The following is a 21116-nucleotide window of genomic DNA, read 5'->3' as shown; positions in this document are numbered from 1 at the left end:
TTCACCTACCTAACACTCATTTCTTCTGGTTTTTACAACTACATCACTCCTTTTAGTCCCAATTTGGCACTGGCCACATAACCCTAGAAGCTAGCAACACGGAGTTATTGCTGAGGGATGGTTCATTAGTCAAACCACTATCCACTATTTACAGAGAGCTCTTTCCAGAAACTGCTTTGCTGCTATGACCCTGTAGAATGGTTTGGGAAACAGTGGCTCCAGAAATGGATCAGGAGGAGTGGGAAGACGTCTGGGAAGCCCCTTTCACTAGATTAGTCCCTGCCAAAGACCGCTAAATACACTTTCAATTTTTGCATATGGTATATTTTACACCAGCTAGACTAGCCAAGCTGTTTAGAAATCAGTCTTCCCTTTGATGGTGCTGCTCCACACCAGCTGTGGATTTTCTACATGTCTTTTGGAATTGTCCAGCCATTGGTCCCTTTTGGAGGGAAGTCACGGCCTGCATTAGCTCAATTACTAGGATTTCTATCCCCCTTTCTATAAAAGTCTGCTTATTGAGATTTACCTGCCACTACTAAAGCTATACACACTCTCCTTTACGTTGTTATTCTATGCCAAGAAGATGATTATATTATCCTCGAAAAAAACGTCAGCACCATCTTTACAGGCACGGAAATCATTGGTAAATAAAGCATTCCCTCTGTATAAAGCTACATATTTTAGTAGGGGTGCTTTTTACAAAGTGTGGGGTGGGTGGCTCTCTTCTGTTGATACTGCTTCCAATTGATGAGTATGTGAACCCAAGTCTTTTGCAGTAGACTTATGATATATTTCCCTGTGACGGAAGTCGCTTTGTTTGGATGGCCCGTGGAACCCAGCTTACCTTGGAGAGGTTGAGAAATCGCTCTCTCAGCTCCCTAGGCCCCTCTTATGTGTAAGTCACCCTGTGTCTATTAGGGACACAGGGTGACCAAGGAAATGATGGACAGCTACTTAATGGACACTGAGAATATGGTTTGGATTACTTCAAATGGGGCAGTAATATTTATCCACAATATACCTGAATGAATATATGAAGACTCTGGGACTCTAGGCCTAGGATCCATGTTAAAGGCTCAGCTGCCTATTGCCAATATGGGATTGCTCCGCACACTCAGACTTATAGCAGATGCTAATATCATCAGGTCAACCACCTGTCTTCCACACATTGTTGGTTGTGCTGATTAACTCACCTATTGTCTACTGTGGAGATGTGTTTACACTTCTAATAATGTGTATTGTACTTTGTGAGTTCGATGACAGCAAGTCTGCTAGGTAATTAACTCAAAGTTAATTAAATTACTGTCATCTATTAGTTGCTAGTGGGAAAGTAGAATACTGTTTGTGTTGGTTTTTCCTTAGATATGTTAGTTATATTTCTGTACACAATTTCATCTGCATTTGATAATATAATCAGGCACCTGACCTGGTGGGGTAATCTGATCAGGAGGGGGATGTCCTCCTATGTGGTATATATTGTGTGTGAGTCTGTTCAATAAAAGTTGTCGTTCCAGATCTATACAAGCTAAGTTACAGTTAGTTTTGTATGGGGCACTGTAATATCTGATATCTATGTTCAAGACTGAAGGAAGTGGTATTCTGACAGAAGCCCACAAACACAGTGTGGGTTTGCGATTCCGTTACATCCCCCTTTTCAGGGGGGATGCTATGATCTCCAATTGTTTGTCATGCAAACTGACTATGTTCCTTAATGTGATGGGGTGGGGGCGGGAGTGAGGGGAATATGAACATTGATATATCCCTGTACAATTGTGTGGGGTGCCTTTACTTCACTGGTCACGGGCCTCTCACCTTAGAGGTGACCTCACATTGGCATACGTTGACGAGGCTACTTTTGTACTGTAATTTTTTGTGTTTGTTTTCCTACTTTATTTTTTGCTTTCTTTTAATTTCAATAAAAAGAATTTTACAAAAAAAGAAAAAAAGATATACTCCATGGCTGATCTTCTTCATGTAAGAAACCGTTCATAAGGAGATAAGAGATCACCAAAGGCATGGATGAAGTGTTGTACCTTGTTGGCTTTTCGTTGGCTGAGTAAATTTTGGGGTGTAGAGTGGCACTCCGCCAAGCCACCCAAACCCACACCGGAGCAAAGGAAAGAAGTTCTCACCTAGTTTATCCCCGAGTTCTCCTTCCGTCCTGTTGGGGGATGGGAGAAGGATGGACTGAAGATGGATAGACACGCTACGGGGTCACCACTGGTAAGTAGAGCCGTGAAATGAAGGAATCACCTTCAGAATGTCTTGCTTGTCTGTGTGACGGTTACTGATAATGATATAGCGGGTTACAGAGCTAGAAGCTGTGAGATCCCATATATCTTTATCAGTAAACTTTACACAGACAAGACAGAAATTCTGAAGTTGATGTCCTTCATTTCAAGGCTCTACTTACCAGTGGTGACCCCGATGCGTGTCTCTCTGTCTTCAGTCCATTCTTCTCCCATCCCCCAACAGGAGGGAAGGAGAACTCGGAGATAAACTAGGTGAAAACTTCTTTCCTTTGCTCCTGTGTGGGTTTGGGTGGCTTGGCGGAGTATGGAACCAGAGCAGTGGTGGGATTCAGCCGGTTCGCACCGGTTCTGTGGAACCTGTTACTAACATTTAACAAGTTCGCAGAACCGGTGTGCAAGCCGGAGATCCAGGCGGCAATTTGAAATTTCCCGCCCTTGTGCTCAGCTGGCTTCTCCAATTCAGCGCACTCAGCAACATTACCTCTCCTCCCCAGCCAGAGTCCGGCCCCCACCCCCGAGTCGGCTGCCGCGCAAATGATGCATCCATACAGGTGAAGCCCTAGGAGAGCCGGAGGACACAGCAGCAAGGCCAGCCCCCCTCCTCCCCCCTGTCATACACAGGTCGCCCTCTGAGTCTGAGACATGCTGCTGATCAGCCATCCGTGCTGCTGCTGGAGGGAGCTAAGGTGACCAAGAGAGTGCACTGCAGCTTGGGAATAGTGAGTGAGATGACCCCATATTCCCCACACTCCATTCTATCTCCCCTGGGAACAGGGACCCCTTCTTTCCTGGGAACAGGGACCCCCTTCTCCCCTGGGGACAGGGACCCCCTTTCTCCCCTGGGGACAGGGACCCCCTTCTCCCCTGGGGACAGGGACTCCTTCTCCCTTGTGTACAGGGACCCCTTCTCCCCTGGGGACAGGGACTCCTTCTCCCCTGTGGACAGGGACCCCTTCTCCCCTGGGGACAGGGACCCCTTCTCCCCTGGAGACAGGGACTCCTTCTCCCCTGGGAACAGGGACCCCTTCTCTCCTGGGAACAGGGACCCCTTCTCTCCTGGGAACAGGGACCCCTTCTCCCCTGGGGACAGGGACCCCTTCTCCCCTGGGGACAGGGACCCCTTCTCCCCTGGGGACAGGGACCCCTTCCTTCCTGGGAACAGGGACCCCTTCTCCCCTGGGGGGCAGGGACCCCTTCTCTCTTGGGGGACAGGGACCACTTCTCTCTTGGGGGACAGGGACCCCTTCTCTCTTGGGGGACAAGGACCCCTTCTCTCTTGGGGGACAGGGACCCCTTCTCTCCTGGGGGACAGGGACCCCATCTCCCCTTAAGGCTTCTCCGTGGCTATCTCCCACCAGGAACTCTTTCCCTACAGGGAGTCCCGGGGGCCCTACTGCTGCCCGATGGGGATGGTGAGACCCCTGAGGTGGTGAAACTCACACAAATCAATTTTTTTCATAATTTTAGGCCAATTTGTTTTCTGCTACATATTTTTGGTAAAAAAAATCGCAATAAGCGGATTTTGATTGGATTGTGCAAAAGTTATCGCAACTACTGGAAAGATTTATGTCATTTTTGATTATTTATTACTAGTAATGGCGGCGATCTGCGATTTTTAGCGAGACTGCAACATTGCGGCGGACAGATCGGACCCCTAACTGACATTAGATAAAAAAAATTACACCATGCTTGAAAGTCGGAACTGGTTACTAAAATTTTTGAATCCCACCACTGCACGAGAGGTGTCTTTTTATATTTCTACATAGCTTGTCGGGGTGGAGGTTATTAGTTGGAAAATATTTATACTGTTTGATTTTGTGTAATCATTTCTGTTTTCACCTTGAAGGGAGATATTATGTGTGGTTTGAAAAGGGATTGGCTCAATTGGCTTCACTTACATGTTTATTTTTTAAATAATAGATGAACAAATATCACAAGCATTTATTCATCCATGGCAAATGTTGGTTTTATTTTAATTCATACAGTGATTTCCTATAATCATTGGGTCCATCTAGTGGCCATAATGCGTTATTGAACTATTTTTTCTGATTGAGGTATTTTGGAACATATACCTCATTATGGCCACTAGTTGGAGCTGACGATTATAGGAAATCACTGTGTTTATTCAAATACCGCCAGAATTTGACACGGCTGGACGCATGCTTGTCACACTCACCCAGCATATTTATTGCATAGACTCCTTAGTTTACTAGGTCAGGGGGGTTTCATACAAATACCTGAGATTATACTTGCAGTATCTCACAAAAGTGAGTACACCCCTCACATTTTTGTAGATGTAGCACCCTACTAGGCAAAGTATAGTGGGCCTTGGCTGCCTAACAGCAGGATCATGATTTTCAGCTGGGCTGTCATGTCTCCCAGGTGTGGCTGCTGAGAGGGGAGTCTTCCCGCTGGCTCCATGAGAGGATTCTCACTGGGCAGTGGAGGAAACCCAATCAGTGGCACATTCAGGCTTGTATCTACCCCAGAAGGCAGATTCTGCCACAGAGGATTCTGGGAGTGCGTATAAGTTTGAGAGGAGCGCAGCATCTTTGGCGGGAAGCAGAGTCCCAGGGGGGAGAGTACGGCTGTCTCTCCTGTCAGAAGGATCGGGTGGCTTGCCTGAGAGTACAGAGAGAGCTGAGCTGAGCTGCAGAGGGGATCCGGAACGCCGAGGACCAGCGGAGAAAGAGGGGTTCAGTTCCAGGAAAGCATTCCAAGTTTGTGAGTACTGTGAACTACCCTTGGGGGTCTGCCAAGCTTAAAGGGGACCACTCTGGTGAAGGTCCCAGGGATCCAGGAGCTAGCTAGCGGTAAAGGGGGTGCCTAGTCAGAGGACCCTGAAATGTTAGAGGGGGTGCCTAATCAGAGGACCCTGAAGTGTTAGAGGGATTGCCTAGTCAGAGGACCCTGAAGTGTAAAGGGGGCACCGGCGGTTGGGCCCTGAAGAGTTAATGCGTGCAGTGTACAGTGTTAAGAGTTGCAGCAGTTCAAGCAGTTACAAGGAGCTACCTCAGTCAGTGAAGGGTTGGAGGGAGCTGTCTACTGGGCTTTTGAGTTAAACAGAGTGTCGGGAGTCAAGTGTTCTATAGTCCTGGATCTTCTGAGGTTAACCAGAGTGTTAGTCGAAGTTCTAGCATAGTTCAGCAAAACAGTATCTTCAAGCGCCAGGAAGCGTTGGTCAGCATTCAGCTGGCGTCAAGACAGCGCTAACAGGCATTTTTCTGTAAAGTGTCCCAGTTAAACCTAGTTGAGCCAGAGGAGTATCCCACTCATTCCCTTCTCCCATCCCCATTACAAAATAAACAAAACAAACCAAAGATGCCGGAATGGTCATTGTCTCCAATCTCACACTTGCGTATTCAGCCTAAATGTGTTGGAGGTGTTACCAGTAACAGTAGCAGACCCACATCAAGCCCAAGGCCTGGAAATATTGATACATAAATGTTTTATTTTATCTTTTCATGTGACAACACTGAAGAAATGACACTTTTCTACAATGTAAAGTAGTGAGTGTACACCTTTTTATAAATTTGTCTCATTTGGCCTTTTATTGTGGCCAGCCTAAGGCACACCTGTGCAATAATCATGCTGTCTAATCAGCATCTTGATATGCCACACCTGTGAGGTGGATGGATTATCTCGGCAAAGGAAAGTGCTCACTAACACAGATTTGGACAGATTTGTGAACAATATTTGAGAGAAAGAGGCCTTCTGTGTATATAGAAAAAGTCTTAGATCTTTGGGTTCAGCTCATGAAAAATGGAGGCAAAAACAAAAGTGTGGCTTTTTTATAATTTTGTTCAGTATGTTTTGAATTTAATTTGTTGGGTAAGTGGAAGACAATGGAGTAATTGGCAGAGAGGAGTAGCAGGCGGTTTGTAGGGTGAATGAGCCTGGTGACTGCATTCATAATGGACTGAAGGGGGGATAGCCAATGTAAAGGTAAGCCAATGAGGAGGGAGTTGCAGTAGTCGAGGTGAGTTATAACCAGGGAGTAGGGATGGGCAAATGGTTTGGTTCGGGCATTAGTTCGGCTTAAACTTTGTCTGTTCGGGTGTTTGCCGAATACCTGAATTTTCTGAGTGTTCTGATTTTTTTTTTAATTTTTGCTCCTATCAATGCAAATAATTTTTTTTTAAATATTGTTTTTAAAGGAGCAGATTTTAAAGATGCTTAGAGTGAAACAATTAACATGAAAAACTCCTTGAAATATAACGCCTGGGGATCCCCTTAGTCTGCCAGTTACGTGGCACATCTGTACTGTGTAAAGAACCTGCTGCAGCAAAACTGACATTTCTAAAGAAAAAACAAAAAATGACATTTATATTAAATTTTCCAGCTGCAAGCCATTGTCGGCAATAGAAATAATAATAAAAAAAATAAAACAGCTAGGGGGCCTCCCTCCATACCAGGCCCTTTGAAATCCCCACAGTCATTCTCTGCGACTTCAACATCCCTGTTAATACGAACACTTCTGCTACTTCTAAACTTCTTAGTCTAACCTCCTCATTTGACCTGAAGCAATGGGTACAGGCTTTTACTCACTCTGATGGCCTGAACACCCTTGACTTTGTATTCTCCTACCTATGACCCCCATGCAACCTCTCCAACAATCCTCTCCCTCTCTCACCACTAGTGATGGGAAAATGGTTCTGGCCGAGCAAAACTTCAGCCCGAACATTGCCTGTTCGGGTGTTTGTCGAAACAACTGAATGTTCTGTATGCTCAGCATTTTTTAAAATTGTTTTTACTACAGGGAGTGCAGAATTATTAGTCAAATGAGTATTTTGACCACATCATACTCTTTATGCATGTTGTCTTACTCCAAGCTGTATAGGCTCGAAAGCCTACTACCAATTAAGCATATTAGGTGATGTGCATCTCTGTAATGAGACGGGGTGTGGTCTAATGACATCCACACCCTATATCAGGTGTGCATAATTATTAGGCAACTTCCTTTCCTTGGGCAAAATGGGTCAAAAGAAGGACTTGACAGGCTCAGAAAAGTCAAAAATAGTGAGATATCTTGCAGAGGGATGCAGCACTCTTAAAATTGCAAAGCTCCTGAAGCCTGATCATCGAACAATCAAGCATTTCATTCAAAATAGTCAACAGGGTCGCAAGAAGCGTGTGGAAAAACCAAGGCGCAAAATAACAGCCCATGAACTGAGAAAAGTCAAGCGTGCAGCTGCCAAGATGCCACTTGCCACCAGTTTGGCCATATTTCAGAGCTGCAACATCACTGGAGTGCCCAAAAGCACAAGGTGTGCAATACTCAGAGACATGGCCAAGGTAAGAAAGGCTGAAAAATGACCACCACTGAACAAGACACACAAGCTGAAACGTCAAGACTGGGCCAAGAAATATCTCAAGACTGATTTTTCAAAGGTTTTATGGACTGATGAAATGAGAGTGAGTCTTGATGGGCCAGATGGATGGGCCCGTGGCTGGATTGGTAAAGGGCAGAGAGCTCCAGTCCGACTCAGACGCCAGCAAGGTGGAGGTGGAGTACTGGTTTGGGCTGGTATCATCAAAGATGAGCTTGTGGGGCCTTTTCGGGTTGAGGATGGAGTCAAGCTCAACTCCCAGTCCTACTGCCAGTTTCTGGAAGACACCTTCTTCAAGCAGTGGTACAGGAAGAAGTCTGCATCCTTCAAGAAAAACATGATTTTCATGCAGGACAATGCTCCATCACACGGGTCCAAGTACTCCACAGCGTGGCTGGCAAGAAAGGGTATAAAAGAAGAAAAGCTAATGACATGGCCTCCTTGTTCACCTGATCTGAACCCCATTGAGAACCTGTGGTCCATCATCAAATGTGAGATTTACAAGGAGGGAAAACAGTACACCTCTCTGAACAGTGTCTGGGAGGCTGTGGTTGCTGCTGCACGCAATGTTGATGGTGAACAGATCAAAACACTGACAGAATCCATGGATGGCAGGCTTTTGAGTGTCCTTGCAAAGAAAGGTGGCTATATTGGTCACTGATTTGTTTTTGTTTTGTTTTTGAATGTCAGAAATGTATATTTGTAAATGTTGAGATGTTATATTGGTTTCACTGGTAAAAATAAATAATTGAAATGGGTATACTATATATTTGATTTTTGTTAAGTTGCCTAATAATTATGCACAGTAATAGTCACCTGCACACACAGATATCCCCTAAAAGAGCTAAAACTAAAAACAAACTAAAAACTTCTTCCAAAAATAGTCAGCTTTGATATTAATGAGTTTTTTGGGTTCATTGAGAACATGGTTGTTGTTCAATAATAAAATTAATCCTCAAAAATACTCATTTGCCTAATAATTCTGCACTCCCTGTATTAACATCCCGCTGAGTGCACAGTCAATAGGTTGTAAAGAAGTGGGGCTGAGAAGCTGGCCGATGCATCCTTAGCAACAAATTAGTCATCAGCTGTCAGCAGGCTTCCCCGCGGACAGCTAAACTTAAAAAAAAGAATTTGGGGAAAAAATTGGCGTTGGGTCCCCCAAAAATCTTTACTAGTGTAGCACTCTCCTAGGTAGGTGCTAAGTAGGTAAAGCCTAGTGTCTCCATCTGCTTATCAGGGGAGCCTCATTAATAGTTAGGCCTGTTGCATGTGTCCAGGGTTTGATTCATCTGGGCTGAGGGAGTGTCTCCACTGTATCCAATAGGGGAGCCTGTTGGAACAGTGGAGGAAACCCAGCCAGTGACTCACAGGCTTTTGTAACTACCCCAGTGGGTTGGCACAAACAGTGGTGCATCCTGGGATATGTTATAAAAGCCAAGGACACATGTGACAGAGTGTCTTTGGGTGGGAAGCCAGGTCCCAGAAGGAGGGTGACATTTGTCTCTCCTTCTGCTGCTGTTGATGGTGGTCACAGGCCGCTGGCCTTGTGAGCCAGGAGTGTGGAGCTGAACCAGGAGGTCCAGGAAAGCTGACTAGTAGAGTTTGAGGCAGAGCAATCTTGGGAAAAACAGTGTCCGTGAGTACTGGGAAGCTTGCCGGGGCTCTGCTCAGGAAGGGGACCACTCCAGAGGAGAGTCAGTGGATGGGTGTCAGCACACACAGCAAGTGAGAAAGGGGGTGCCAAGTTAGAACCCTGAAGAGTAATTCAAGCAGGAACACATTATCTATCTTCACTTCCGTGGCAAGGTGAAGCAGCGGCCTTGCCGCACACTACAAGCTAGTTGTCCTCAAGATTTTGCATAGTTAATAGTTGGAGTATCCCACTAATCCCTTCTCCTATCCCAGTTCCAAATAAAGACACAAAAAACCAACATCCCCTGGATTGATTATTGACTGAGCCAAGGACTTTCAATGCTGTTTGTCTGCTACCAGTTGCTAAGGGTAAACAAGGGGAATCCAGAAAGTGTAATTCTCAGCAGTCCTCTAGGGGGCAGTGCTACACCAGTATAATGTTCTGGTGGGTGGTAATAATGTTTTGGTGGGTGTTTATAATGTTCTGGTGGAGGAGCTTTGGAGGAACCCTGGCTGAGAAAGGCTGGACTAGGCAGTAATATATTTCTATCCCCCTAGATGGGAGTGGAGATGACCCATCTATAAGGATATACAGTACATACACACACAGCACAAGCCGTGTTCACACTATGAGACGTTTCTCAGGGCTGCAGTTCCACTGAGCTCCTCAAGGTGGTGATCTCACTTCTACCCAGACAGGACGTCTCTATGGAATACAGACAGGAAGTGATGTCAGGTATAATAGGAAATTCCGGGTAAGAGGTGAGTTGGGAGGAAGTAGAGAGGAGACATTGCTGGAAGTGGCAGCAGAGGAGGTAAAAGATCTTCTTTTCTATTTACACCCAGTAACCCCCCCCCCCCCCGTCATGTCCGTCCTCTTCCTCCATAGTCACTAGGGCTGCGCATCTTCACTTACCTCACAATTCGATGCGATTACGATTACTAGGGTCGCAATTCGATTCCGCGCTGCATCACGATTACTATGGGGACCCTTTTCTAAAGGGGGATCTATGGGGACCCTGCTCTAAAGGGGGATCTATGGGGACCCTGCTCTAAAGGAGATCTATGGGGAGCCTGGGCCTGCCCTAAAGGGGATCCAGGGGAACTGAGCTCTAATGGGGGATCTATGGGGACTCTGCTCTAAAGGGGATCTATGGAATAGATCCCCATTTAGAGCAGGCCAGCATCCCCAGAGATCTCCCTTTAGTAGAGCAGATCCCCCTTTAGTAGAGCAGGTCCCCTCATAGATTCCCCACATCAGGTTAGAAGAGTTACCAGATGCTAGTTGTAGTACAGTAGGCCCTGGTAGGGAGGAATGCTGGGCTCTGTAGTCCCCCTAGTTGTAGTATGGCAGGCTCTTGTAAGGAGGAATGCTGGGCTCTGTAGTCCCCCTAGTTGTAGTATAACAGGCTCTGGTAAGGAGGAATGCTGGGCTCTGTACAGAGCTACAGAGCCCAGCATTCCTCCCTACCAGGGCCTACTGTACTACAACTAGGGGGACTACAGAGCCCAGCATTCCTCCTTACCAGGGCCTACTGTACTACAACTAGGGGGACTACAGAGCCCAGCATTCCTCCTTACCAGGGCCTACTGTACTACAACTAGGGGCACTACAGAGCCCAGCATTCCTGCTTACCAGGGCCTGTTATACTACAACTAGGGGGACTACAGAGTCTGTAGTAGTCCCCCTAGTTGTAGTATAACAGGCCCTGGTAAGGAGGAATGCTGGGCTTTGTAGTGCCCCTAGTTATATTATAGCAGGCCCTGGTAAGGAGTAATGCTGGGCCCTGTAGTGCCCCGACTTATGGAGTAGGGCTCGGGCAGGTCCCGGGTGATGAGCCTCATGTCGGGCATTTGGAGCTCGGACTCGTGCAGTGCACGGTACAGGCGGGAAGCAGGGCCTCCTCGGCCAGTCCATTGGGGGAGAACAGCAGTCCGTGGGTCGGGTTGCTCTGCAGGTTCCGCTCTCCTCTCCCACTAAGAGCTCCATGTTCCGCAAGCCCGGCCGCCGCCACTCTCATCAAGCGCCAGCGCCGCCCACCCCGGAAGTGACGTCAAGCTAATCGATTTTGCAGTCCCCCTGAATCGATGCAGAATCGCGAAGGGTCGCATCGCGATGCATCGATTTGGCGATTATATTCCGCAGGCCTAATAGTCACTATGACGTCTTTTATCTCCAGCAGATGATGATACACACATATATAGTGTGGAAACCTAGATTAATCCCTTCAGAATATTTCCCCACTTACGGGGTCGGAACATTCTCTTCATTTTGGAGATGTGTCACCTTTCCCACCAATCACCTTCTCACCTCATCAGTCTATACTAATGACTTTTATTAGTTGTGGGGAAGGAGGGGTTGTCTTGGGGGGGATTGGAATATTGATGTCTTTATTATATACGAATCATATAGGAAGAAAGAGGGAAAAATTTAATTTGTAGTAAATCTGAAAACAAATGTCTCCATAATGATTCCAGTCTCAGATATTTATCCTAAAAAGTGATGAGTAAAGTCTGTGGAGTACACGGAGATCACAGGAATACGATGTGTCCTGGCAAAGCCCAAAGACAACATTAATCTTTCAGTTTAGGAGAGGTGGGACGCACCCGGGAGAAATGATTCTGTGTACAGAAACCTCACAGAGCGCCACCCCCCCCCCCCCCCCCGCACCTCCTCCTAATGTCCCTCCATCCAGAGTCAGAGAAACCTATGACATCACACTGACTTCACAGCTCCTCCTCCCAATGTCCCTCCATTCAGAGTCAGAGAAACCTATGACATCAAACTGACCTCACAGCTCCTCCTCCAATGTCCCTCCACCTAGCTCTTTTTTCTGATACTCTTAGGATGCGGGCGGATCCTTTGCATCCTCACAACCAAAGCATAACTGTGGATCCTGTTTCTTATGTAATGATGTCAGAATTCCTTATACCAAACCTTTAACCTACAGAGTGTTAGGGTCCCTAAAGTGGGGCTTTAATAAAACACAGACCTGAGTGCTGGGAATTCTGGGACATTATCCAGTAACAGACAAGGGATGTGCCTGGATGGTGACTGTATCATTGTGTGTGTCAGGTTCCTATAAGGTGTCAGGATGTCACTGTCTATTTCTCCATGGAGGAGTGGGAGTATTTAGAAGGACACAAGGATCTCTACAAGGACGTCATGATGGAGAATCAGCCGCCCCTCACATCACCGGGTAAGAGGAGACTTTATTGTAAAGGAGAGAGCAGTACGGAGGCTCCACCTAGATCCCCCATCATCTGATAAACACATAGAAACAATGTATTCAGTCAGTGTGTGTGTTTCCTACAGATGGATCCAGTAATGGGAACCCACCAGAGAGATGTCCCCGTCCTCTGTATTCCCGGGATTCCACACAGGAAGGTCACACCATCCCTCACCATCATCAGGTAGATGATTGACAGTTATTGGTAGTTCTGATTTATACACAGCATGTTTGTTACATTGAATGATTTATTATATATTCAGAGTGGAATCTTCAGGGATGATAATATTGATGTTAAAGAAGAGTATAAAGAGGAGGATGAGGAGTATGGAGTGATGGAGAAGTTTTCAGAAGGACACAAGGATATGATGGAGCCACCTAATACCAGGAACCCACCAGAGAGATGTCCCCGTCCTCTGTATTCCTGGGATTCCACACAGGAAGATCACACCATCCCTCACTGTTACAAGGTTGGTGGGGCCGATTTAGAACATGCACTCGTAGAGATGATGTGTGTTTTTTTATGTGAGCTTATATTTTATAGTTGATATTTTCCATCATTTTCTGGATTTAGAGTGGAGATCCAATCGATATAGAATTTGAGGTTAAAGCAGAAGTAGAAGAGACGAATGTGAGGGATGATCAGCGGTCTGTGGAGGAGGATGGAATAACGGGGACATTTATAGAGGAGGACACTCCTACAGAGATCAGCACAGGTGGGTTATTCACACTAAATACATTCCTCCACCCCAGAAAAAAAAATGTATGTATTTAAACATGGAGATCATATCCCCCCCTTATGTATTTATACATGGAGATCATATCCCCCCCCCTCCTTTTATGTATTTATACATGGAGATCATATCCCCCCTCATGTATTTATACATGGAGATCATATCCCCCCTCATGTATTTATACATGGTGATCATATCCCCCCTTATGTATTTATACATGGAGATCATATCCCCCCCTTATGTATTTATACATGGAGATCATATCCCCCCTTATGTATTTATATATGGAGATCATATCCCCCCCTTATGTATTTATACATGGAGATCATATCCCCCCTCATGTATTTATACATGGAGATCATATCCCCCCCTCATGTATTTATACATGGAGATCATATCCCCCTCATGTATTTATACATGGGGATCATATCCCCCTCTTATGTGTTTATACATGAAGATCATATCCCCCCTTATGTATTTATACATGGAGATCATATCCCCCCCTTATGTATTTATACATGGAGATCATATCCCCCCTTATGTATTTATACATGGAGATCATATCCCCCTCATGTATTTATACATGGAGATCATATCCCCCTTATGTATTTATACATGGAGATCATATCCCCCCTTATGTATTTATACATGGTGATCACATCCCCCCTTAATCTCCTCGTCTCAAGAGAGAATAAATTCAGTTCCTCTAATCTTTCCTCATAGCTGAGCTCCTCCATGCCTCTTATCAGTTTGGTTGCCCTTCTCTGCACTTTCTCCAGTTCCCTGATATTCTTTATGTGACCTGGTGCCCAAAACTGAACTGCATATTCCAATAACAAACTGATTTTTCCAGGCCTGTAGACTTTACCTTTACACATTAGCCCTGTGGAGAGAACAGTCTCCAAGTATAATACATCCACAGCAACTCCTCTGTCTAAGGTTTTGCTCACCTCCTCCTAAAATGAAATCAGATTTGTTTATACAACCAGGGCAGCCACCAGAAATTTTGGGGCCCCTTACACAGCTTTAGACCACCAACATTTCCCAGGGCCCGGCCACTGGCATTAGCGAAGTGGACACAGACCTGTCACCCTCTTGCTTAGCAGGGATCAGTGGAGAGATCCCTCTGCTGAGCAAGCAGATTCCCTCCCAGATCAGCCCCATGTAAATGGGACCTAAGGAATTATATTTTGTCCCAAAAAATATGAAGCCTGCCACCACTTTATTTTACCTCTCCTTCCTTTACATGTCCATTTCACAGTGATATTTGTAGGTAAAGGAAAGGAAGGGGTGCCTTGGAGTGGCCTGCAGCTTATACATGCGTTTGCAAATGTGTGTTAACTAAACCCGTTTTTAACCTATTTTGTTAGACAGGTATATTTGGTTTATTAGCAGACTGGTGGGTAAGTATATCAAACTAGGGACCGGCTGGTTCCCACACACCTATAATACCCCTTGCTTTTCAATTTCATTATGTATAGGGATGGAGACGCTGAGCAGTGCTCGCCGCTGTCTCATCTAAAGTCCCAAAGCTGCCCATTTTTTGCACCTCCCTTTAGTATGTCCGCAATCTCTGACCACCTCTTGTATCATGTCTGCAGTCTCTGACCATCTCCTGTATCATGTCTGCAGTCTCTGACCATCTCTTGTATCATGTCTGCAGTCTCTGACCATCTCTTGTATCATGTCTGCAGTCTTTGACCATCTCCTGTATCATGTCTGCAGTCTCTGACCATCTCTTGTATCATGTCTGCAGTCTCTGACCATCTCCTGTATCATGTCTACAGTCTCTGACCATCTCTTGTATCATGTCCTCAGTCTCTGACCACATCCTGTATCATGTCCTCAGTCTCTAACCATCTCTTGTATCATGTCTGCAGTCTCTGACCATCTCCTGTATTATGTCTAAAGTCTCTGACTATCTCTTGTATCATGTCTGCAGTTTCTGACCATCTCTTGTATCATATCTGCGGATTATGACCATCTCTTATACCATGTCTGCAGTCTCTGACCATCTCTTATACCATGTCTGCAGTCTCTGACCATCTCTTGTATCATGGCCGCAGTCTCTGACCATGTCTTGTATCATGTCTGCACCCTCTGACCATCTCTTGTATCATGTCCTCAGTCTCTGACCACATCCTGTATCATGTCCTCAGTCTCTAACCATCTCTTGTAGTATGTCTTCAATCTCTTACTCAAACTTAAACACATTGATAATAGTATTAGCTATCTGTTCATTTGAAGGTAGGACTGTTCAGGGGAGGCAGAGTAAAAGGGGGCACTGTGATTAGAGAGACGGGGTGGGGGGGGGCAGTCTGCAAGGGGTACGGTGACGGGGGGCTGCCAAATTTGTGCAATAAATATTCTTGAAATCATTGGGAACGTTTTGTGGGTGTTTTTACATTTTAAAGTTGGGGTCTTGTCAGATATAGGGTCTGCGTCGGGTGCCAAATGCTCTAGGTACACCCCTGCATTTCACCCTACCTTTCTTCACATGGCATTTCATTCCAATCCAGCAAAGCCACATCCCCTCCAGCAAAGAGACAGTCTAATCCAGCAAAGCCACATCCCCTCCAGCAAAGAGACAGCCCAATCTAGCAGAGGCATCCCCATATATTCAGCAAAGAGGCAGCCCAATCCAGCAAAGAGTCATTCCCATCCAGCAAAAAGACAGCCCATTCCTTGAAAGAGACAGCCCGATACAGCAAGGAGACAGCCCAATCCAGCAAGAAGACAGCAAAGAGATATCCCCTCTAGCAAAGGGACAAATCTAATTAGCAAAGATACAGCCCAATATAGCAAAGAGACATTCCATCCAGGAAAGAGATAGCCCAATCCAGTAAAATGACATCCCAATAAAGCAAAGAGACATCCCCTCCAGCCACAAGATAGCCCAATCCAGCAAAGAGACATCCCCCAGCAAAGAGACATCCCCTCCAGTAAAGAGACAGCCCAATTCAGCAAAGAGACACCAATCCAACAAAGAGACATCCCCTCCAGCAAAGACACAGCCAAATTCAACAAAAAGACAGCCTAAAAACATCAGCTCAGCTTGTAGGCATAGGAATTGTGCAGCAGCAATGTAGCACCTACACTTTTAATGGGTGGGCCGGTCCACAAAAGTTCCCCCTCTCCTCTTTGCCGTCACCGTCCAACCAAGCTCTGATCACGATACAAAATGTGGCCCTTCCCTCATTTTGCCTGAACTATGCTTCACCACCAGTCGCGTGACCCCCCGATGCATCTGGTACTATTCTAGTCAGAGACCCTAAAATAGAAATAATAGCTTTGAAATGACAGAGCTCAATTTTTTTTAGGATCCATGGGTGGATGCCATCCGGTCCAGGTTTATTCATCCTTATTCTGTCTAAATATTTCTGGACCATATCACTTTTCAGCCATTGTGGATCATTTGGGGCTGCGTCACTACCGCCCCCATTATGGACATGAGCCCCCCCCCCCCCCCCCCCATGCTCCTTTTTATATACAGAGCTGAAGAAAGTATTTTTAATAAATTTGCCTTCTCTTTGTCCACAGTCACCCACTCCTGATTATTTTGTAAAGGGCCTACATGCTCAGACCTGACCTTTTTTCTATTTACTGTATATATTTGAAGAATTTTTGGGGGTTATCTTACTATCATTCATTTTGAATTTTTGCGTCCTTGATTTCCTTTTTACATATTCTGTTATATTCTTTGTAACATTTAAATGATGATAGTGTTCCTTCATTTTTATATTTTTTAAAGGCTCTTTTCTTATTATTTATAGCTTTTTTAACTTTGGCCGTGAGCCCCATATGGTTTTATTTTTAGCCTTTTAAACATATTGCCCATGGGAATATACTTTGCAGAGAGTTCATATACAGTTTTTTTTTTTTTTAAAGAATTCCTATTTCTGTTCTGTGTACATCGATGCCAATATTTCCTCCTAGTCTAAGTCCTAGAGAGCAGCCCTCATCTTTGGAAAATTTGCTCTGCATGGTTTGAGATTGCCAGGGCAGAGCAGCATTCCTAGTCGGGGACTCTATGAACTGGACCATAAAATTGTTTATATATTTTTGCCCTTTAACTGTCCCAGCAGTGCCATTACTTCAGTCAATCTCCGAGTAGTAACCACCCCTCGTTATTTTCACTTTCCCAGCCCTTGCAGCCCTTTCTATCTGTTCCAGGAGCTGAGTCTCCATCTCTTCTTTAACACTTGGAGGTCTATAACAAACTCCAATGATAATCTTTGTATTATGCACACCCATGTACATTTCAACCCATACTGCTTCAGACTCAGCACACTCTCCATCAGCTAGGTCATCTTTCACACTCACTTTGAAATCACTTCTCACATAGAGACAGATACCAGCACCCCTCTGTTTTACCCTGTCTTTCCGAAAGAGAACATAGCCAGGAATATTAATAGCCCAGTCATGTGAAGAATGAAGCCAAGGTTCAGCAATACCAATTAAATCATAGTTCTCCTCGGGCACCAAGACTTCCAACTCGCCTATTCTGCTTGGCAGACTTCTGGCATTGGTGAACAAACACTTTATATTCATTGTCACACTTTGCACACTTTTTTGCATATATTTGTTCTTATTTAGAAATAAATAGTACAATTTCCAATGTTTTTTTAACATGGAAACCTTATCACCTGCTACAGCCCTCCTCCCCACTTTCCCCATTCCACCCACCAATAGGGACTGACCCCTGTCTGCTCCATTATAATCAAATTCTCCCTCCCCCCTCAATCCTAGTTTAAATACTCCTCCTGCCTTCCCATAAACCTTTTCCCCAGCACTGCAGATCTCCTTTTATTTAGGTGCCAACCATCTTTAGCATATAGGTTGTACCCCAATGAAAAGTCAGCCCAGTGCTCTAAAAACCCAAACCCCTCCTTCTTACACCAGGTCTTTAGCCATGCATTCAGATTTCTAATTTCCCCCTGCCGTTTCTGTGTTGCGCATGGCACAGGCAATATTTCAGAGGATATCACCTTGGAGGTCATTCCCTTTAACTTGCAGCCTCCACCTTCCATGTATTCTGTCATTGGTTACAACATGGACTAAGTCAGCTGGGTTGTGCCCAGTCCCTCCCCAGTAATTTATCGATCTGGTCTACCACACGCCAAACCCTGGCACCAGGGAGACCACAAGCCATTCAGTTAAGACGATCCTAGCGACAAATTATTTTATCTGTCCTTCTGATTATAGAATCCCCTATTACCACCAACTGTCTAGGCCTACTAGCCTCACCATTTCTACTAGATGAGCTGCTCTCCCAGCTGTTAGGGGTAGCAGTGACATTTCAGGCTGCCACCTCTGAGCTTGCCATCCGCATATCTTCACCCAACTTGGCTTCAGGATCATTCAGAGGACCCATTTACTAATTACCTTGAGGGTGGAATTGTAAGATCCTCAGAGACAAAGCTCCCTGATGTGGGTGGAGTCCTGGTTTAGGGGAACCAATCTGTTCATGTCTAGTAATAATCTTTTTCTATTTTAGTAGATGGACAGGAGATGAGGAAAACCTCAGAGGATTGTCTCACTTTGTCTCCAGACTGTAAAGTAGAAGATGAGGACATCACACAGTATAGTCCAGGAGAAAACCCGGCTACCTCAAATGTCCATCCGGCACCACACAGTGTAGATGGACCATCGTATTCCTCTTATCCTGAGGAACCTCAGACTGTGAGGGATGGTTCCGTCCTTCCAACAGATAAGAGGTTTTCCTGTACTGAGTGCGGGAAGTGTTTCCGTTTTAAATCCCAACTTAATCTGCATAAAAGATCTCACACAGGTGAGAAGCCGTATTCCTGTCCGGAGTGCGGAAAGTGTTTCCATTTTCAATCCAAACTTAATGAGCATGAAAGATCTCACACAGGTGAGAAGCCGTATTCCTGTCCTGAATGCGGGAAATGTTTTTCACAGAAGGCCAGTCTTTACACACATCAGAAATTGCATACGGGGCAAAAGCTGTATTCTTGTCCTGAATGCGGGACATGTTTTTCACAGAAGTACAGTCTTTACACGCATCAGAGATCTCACACAGGGGAGAAGCCATATTCCTGTTCTGAGTGCGGAAAAAGTTTTTCACGAAAGTCCAGTCTTTGCACACATCAGAGATTGCACACTGGGGAGAAGCCGTTTTCCTGTCCTGAGTGTGGTAAACGTTTTTTACAGAAGTCCAATCTTTACACACATCAGAAATCTCACACAGGGGAGAAGCCGCATTCCTGTCCTGAGTGTGGGAAATGTTTTTCACTAAAGTCTGACCTTTACAGACATCAGAGATCCCACACCGGGGAGAAGCCATATTCCTGTTCTGAGTGTGGGAAATGTTTTTCACAGAAATCTGATCTTTACAGACATCAGAGATCTCACACGGGAAGAAGCCATATTCCTGTCCTGAGTGAGGGAATTGTTCCTCACTGAAGTCCTGTCTTCATGTACATGAGGGATCCCACACAACCCTTGAGGTGTATTAGTGCCTTGAGTGCGGGAAATGTGTTCTATATGAATGTTGCTGGACATCACAGGTCTCATGTGGGAAAGAAGCATACCCTGATATACACCTCAGATATACTCCATGGCTGATCATCATGTAAGAAACACTTCATAAGGAGATCAAAGATCACCAAAACAGAAACATACATATTCGCCAGCACACCAAGGATCTTGCACAGCAGTCCGAAGAAACATTTTATTGCAAAAGGATCACATCAGGGTAGGTGCAATGTTTCGGTGTCACGCAGGACCCCTTCATCAGCCATGTGATGATGAAGGAGTCCTGTGTGACTCTGAAAACGTTGCACCTATCCTGATGTGATCCTTTTGCAATAAAATGTTTCTTCGGACTGTGGTGCAAGATCCTTGGTTTGCTGGCGAAAATGTATGTATCTGTGATAGATCCACTGTACAGCTGGTGATCGCTGCAGCAGCCACAACTGATATGCCTATATCCTATGAACTATTTAGAGATCACCAAAGACATGAATGAAGTGTTGTACCCTGTTAGCAGTAGAAAAATAAAGTCATTACCTCTCATTGAGTACATTTGATGGCGTAAAATTTCACAAACACTAAGAGGTCTATTTAAAAAAAAAAAAATGAATTGAACAAAGTGACCAGCATTCACCCAGCTGTGAGGAGTTTTGGCCATATTTTATATCATATGATCATTGGCTCCATCTAGTGGCCATAATGTCGCATTGCACTATTTTAACATATGGAGGTATTTCAGGAAAAATATCACATTATTGCCACTAGATGGAGCAAACAATCATAGGAAATTACTGTTAATTAACCACCTAAGTTCCAACAGATTTTACTCCCTTCATGTCCATGCCAAAGTTTGCTATTCAGCACTGCGCTACTTCAACTGGCATTGGTCATGCAGCACTGTACCCAAACGGAATTCATATCTTTTTCTCACATAGATATAGCTTTCTTTTAGTTGTATATGATCACACCTGAGTTTTTGATTATATAAATAAAAAAAATACTGAAAATGTTGAAAAAAAAAAAAAACAATATTTTCTGTTATAAAACATCCGCTAAAATATTTTTTAAAAATCACATTTCTTCATAAATATAGGCCAAAATGTATTTTGCTATATGTCTTTGGTAGAAAAAAATCACAATAAGTGTATATTAATTGGTTTGTGTGAAAATTATAGTGTCTACAAATGATTGTATATACAGTAGATTTAAAATTTGATGAAACCCCGTTGTACTGATGGATGATCTCATTTATTTTTGTTTACAAACTTTTTACAGTATAGCTGTGCTGGGGGGAGGGGCACATATACAGTATAGCTGTGCTAGGGGGGGGGGGGGGGGCGGCACATATACAGTATAACTGTGCTGGGGGGAGGGGCACATACACAGTATGGTTCAGTGGTAAAAATTGGTGCAAGAAGAGGTCTCAGTGTGGGCTAG

At 44.9% G+C, this 21116-nt stretch overlaps 2 protein-coding genes across 2 annotated transcripts in view; both read left to right on the top strand.

The window, feature by feature from the left end:
* LOC309550282 (uncharacterized protein) overlaps positions 1-21116 on the top strand; it is a gene marked incomplete at its 3' end in the record, with an annotated part of 308158 nt that overhangs the window by 110220 nt on the left and 176822 nt on the right. The gene's annotated exons all lie outside the window — the stretch shown is intronic.
* Positions 13096-19811, top strand: LOC309550747 (uncharacterized protein). The gene is made up of 2 exons (XM_082251087.1): positions 13096-13166; positions 18682-19811. The coding sequence occupies exon 2, from the start codon at positions 18696-18698 to the stop codon at positions 19608-19610; it is 915 nt and encodes a 304-aa protein (XP_082107213.1). The 5' UTR covers positions 13096-13166; positions 18682-18695; the 3' UTR covers positions 19611-19811.

Source organism: Pelophylax lessonae (assembly GCF_965119305.1).
Source record: "Pelophylax lessonae genome assembly, chromosome: 3".
Taxonomy (NCBI): Eukaryota; Metazoa; Chordata; class Amphibia; order Anura; family Ranidae; genus Pelophylax; species Pelophylax lessonae.
Note: the sequence above shows the minus strand (reverse complement) of the source record. Positions and strands in the feature narration are given on the sequence as shown.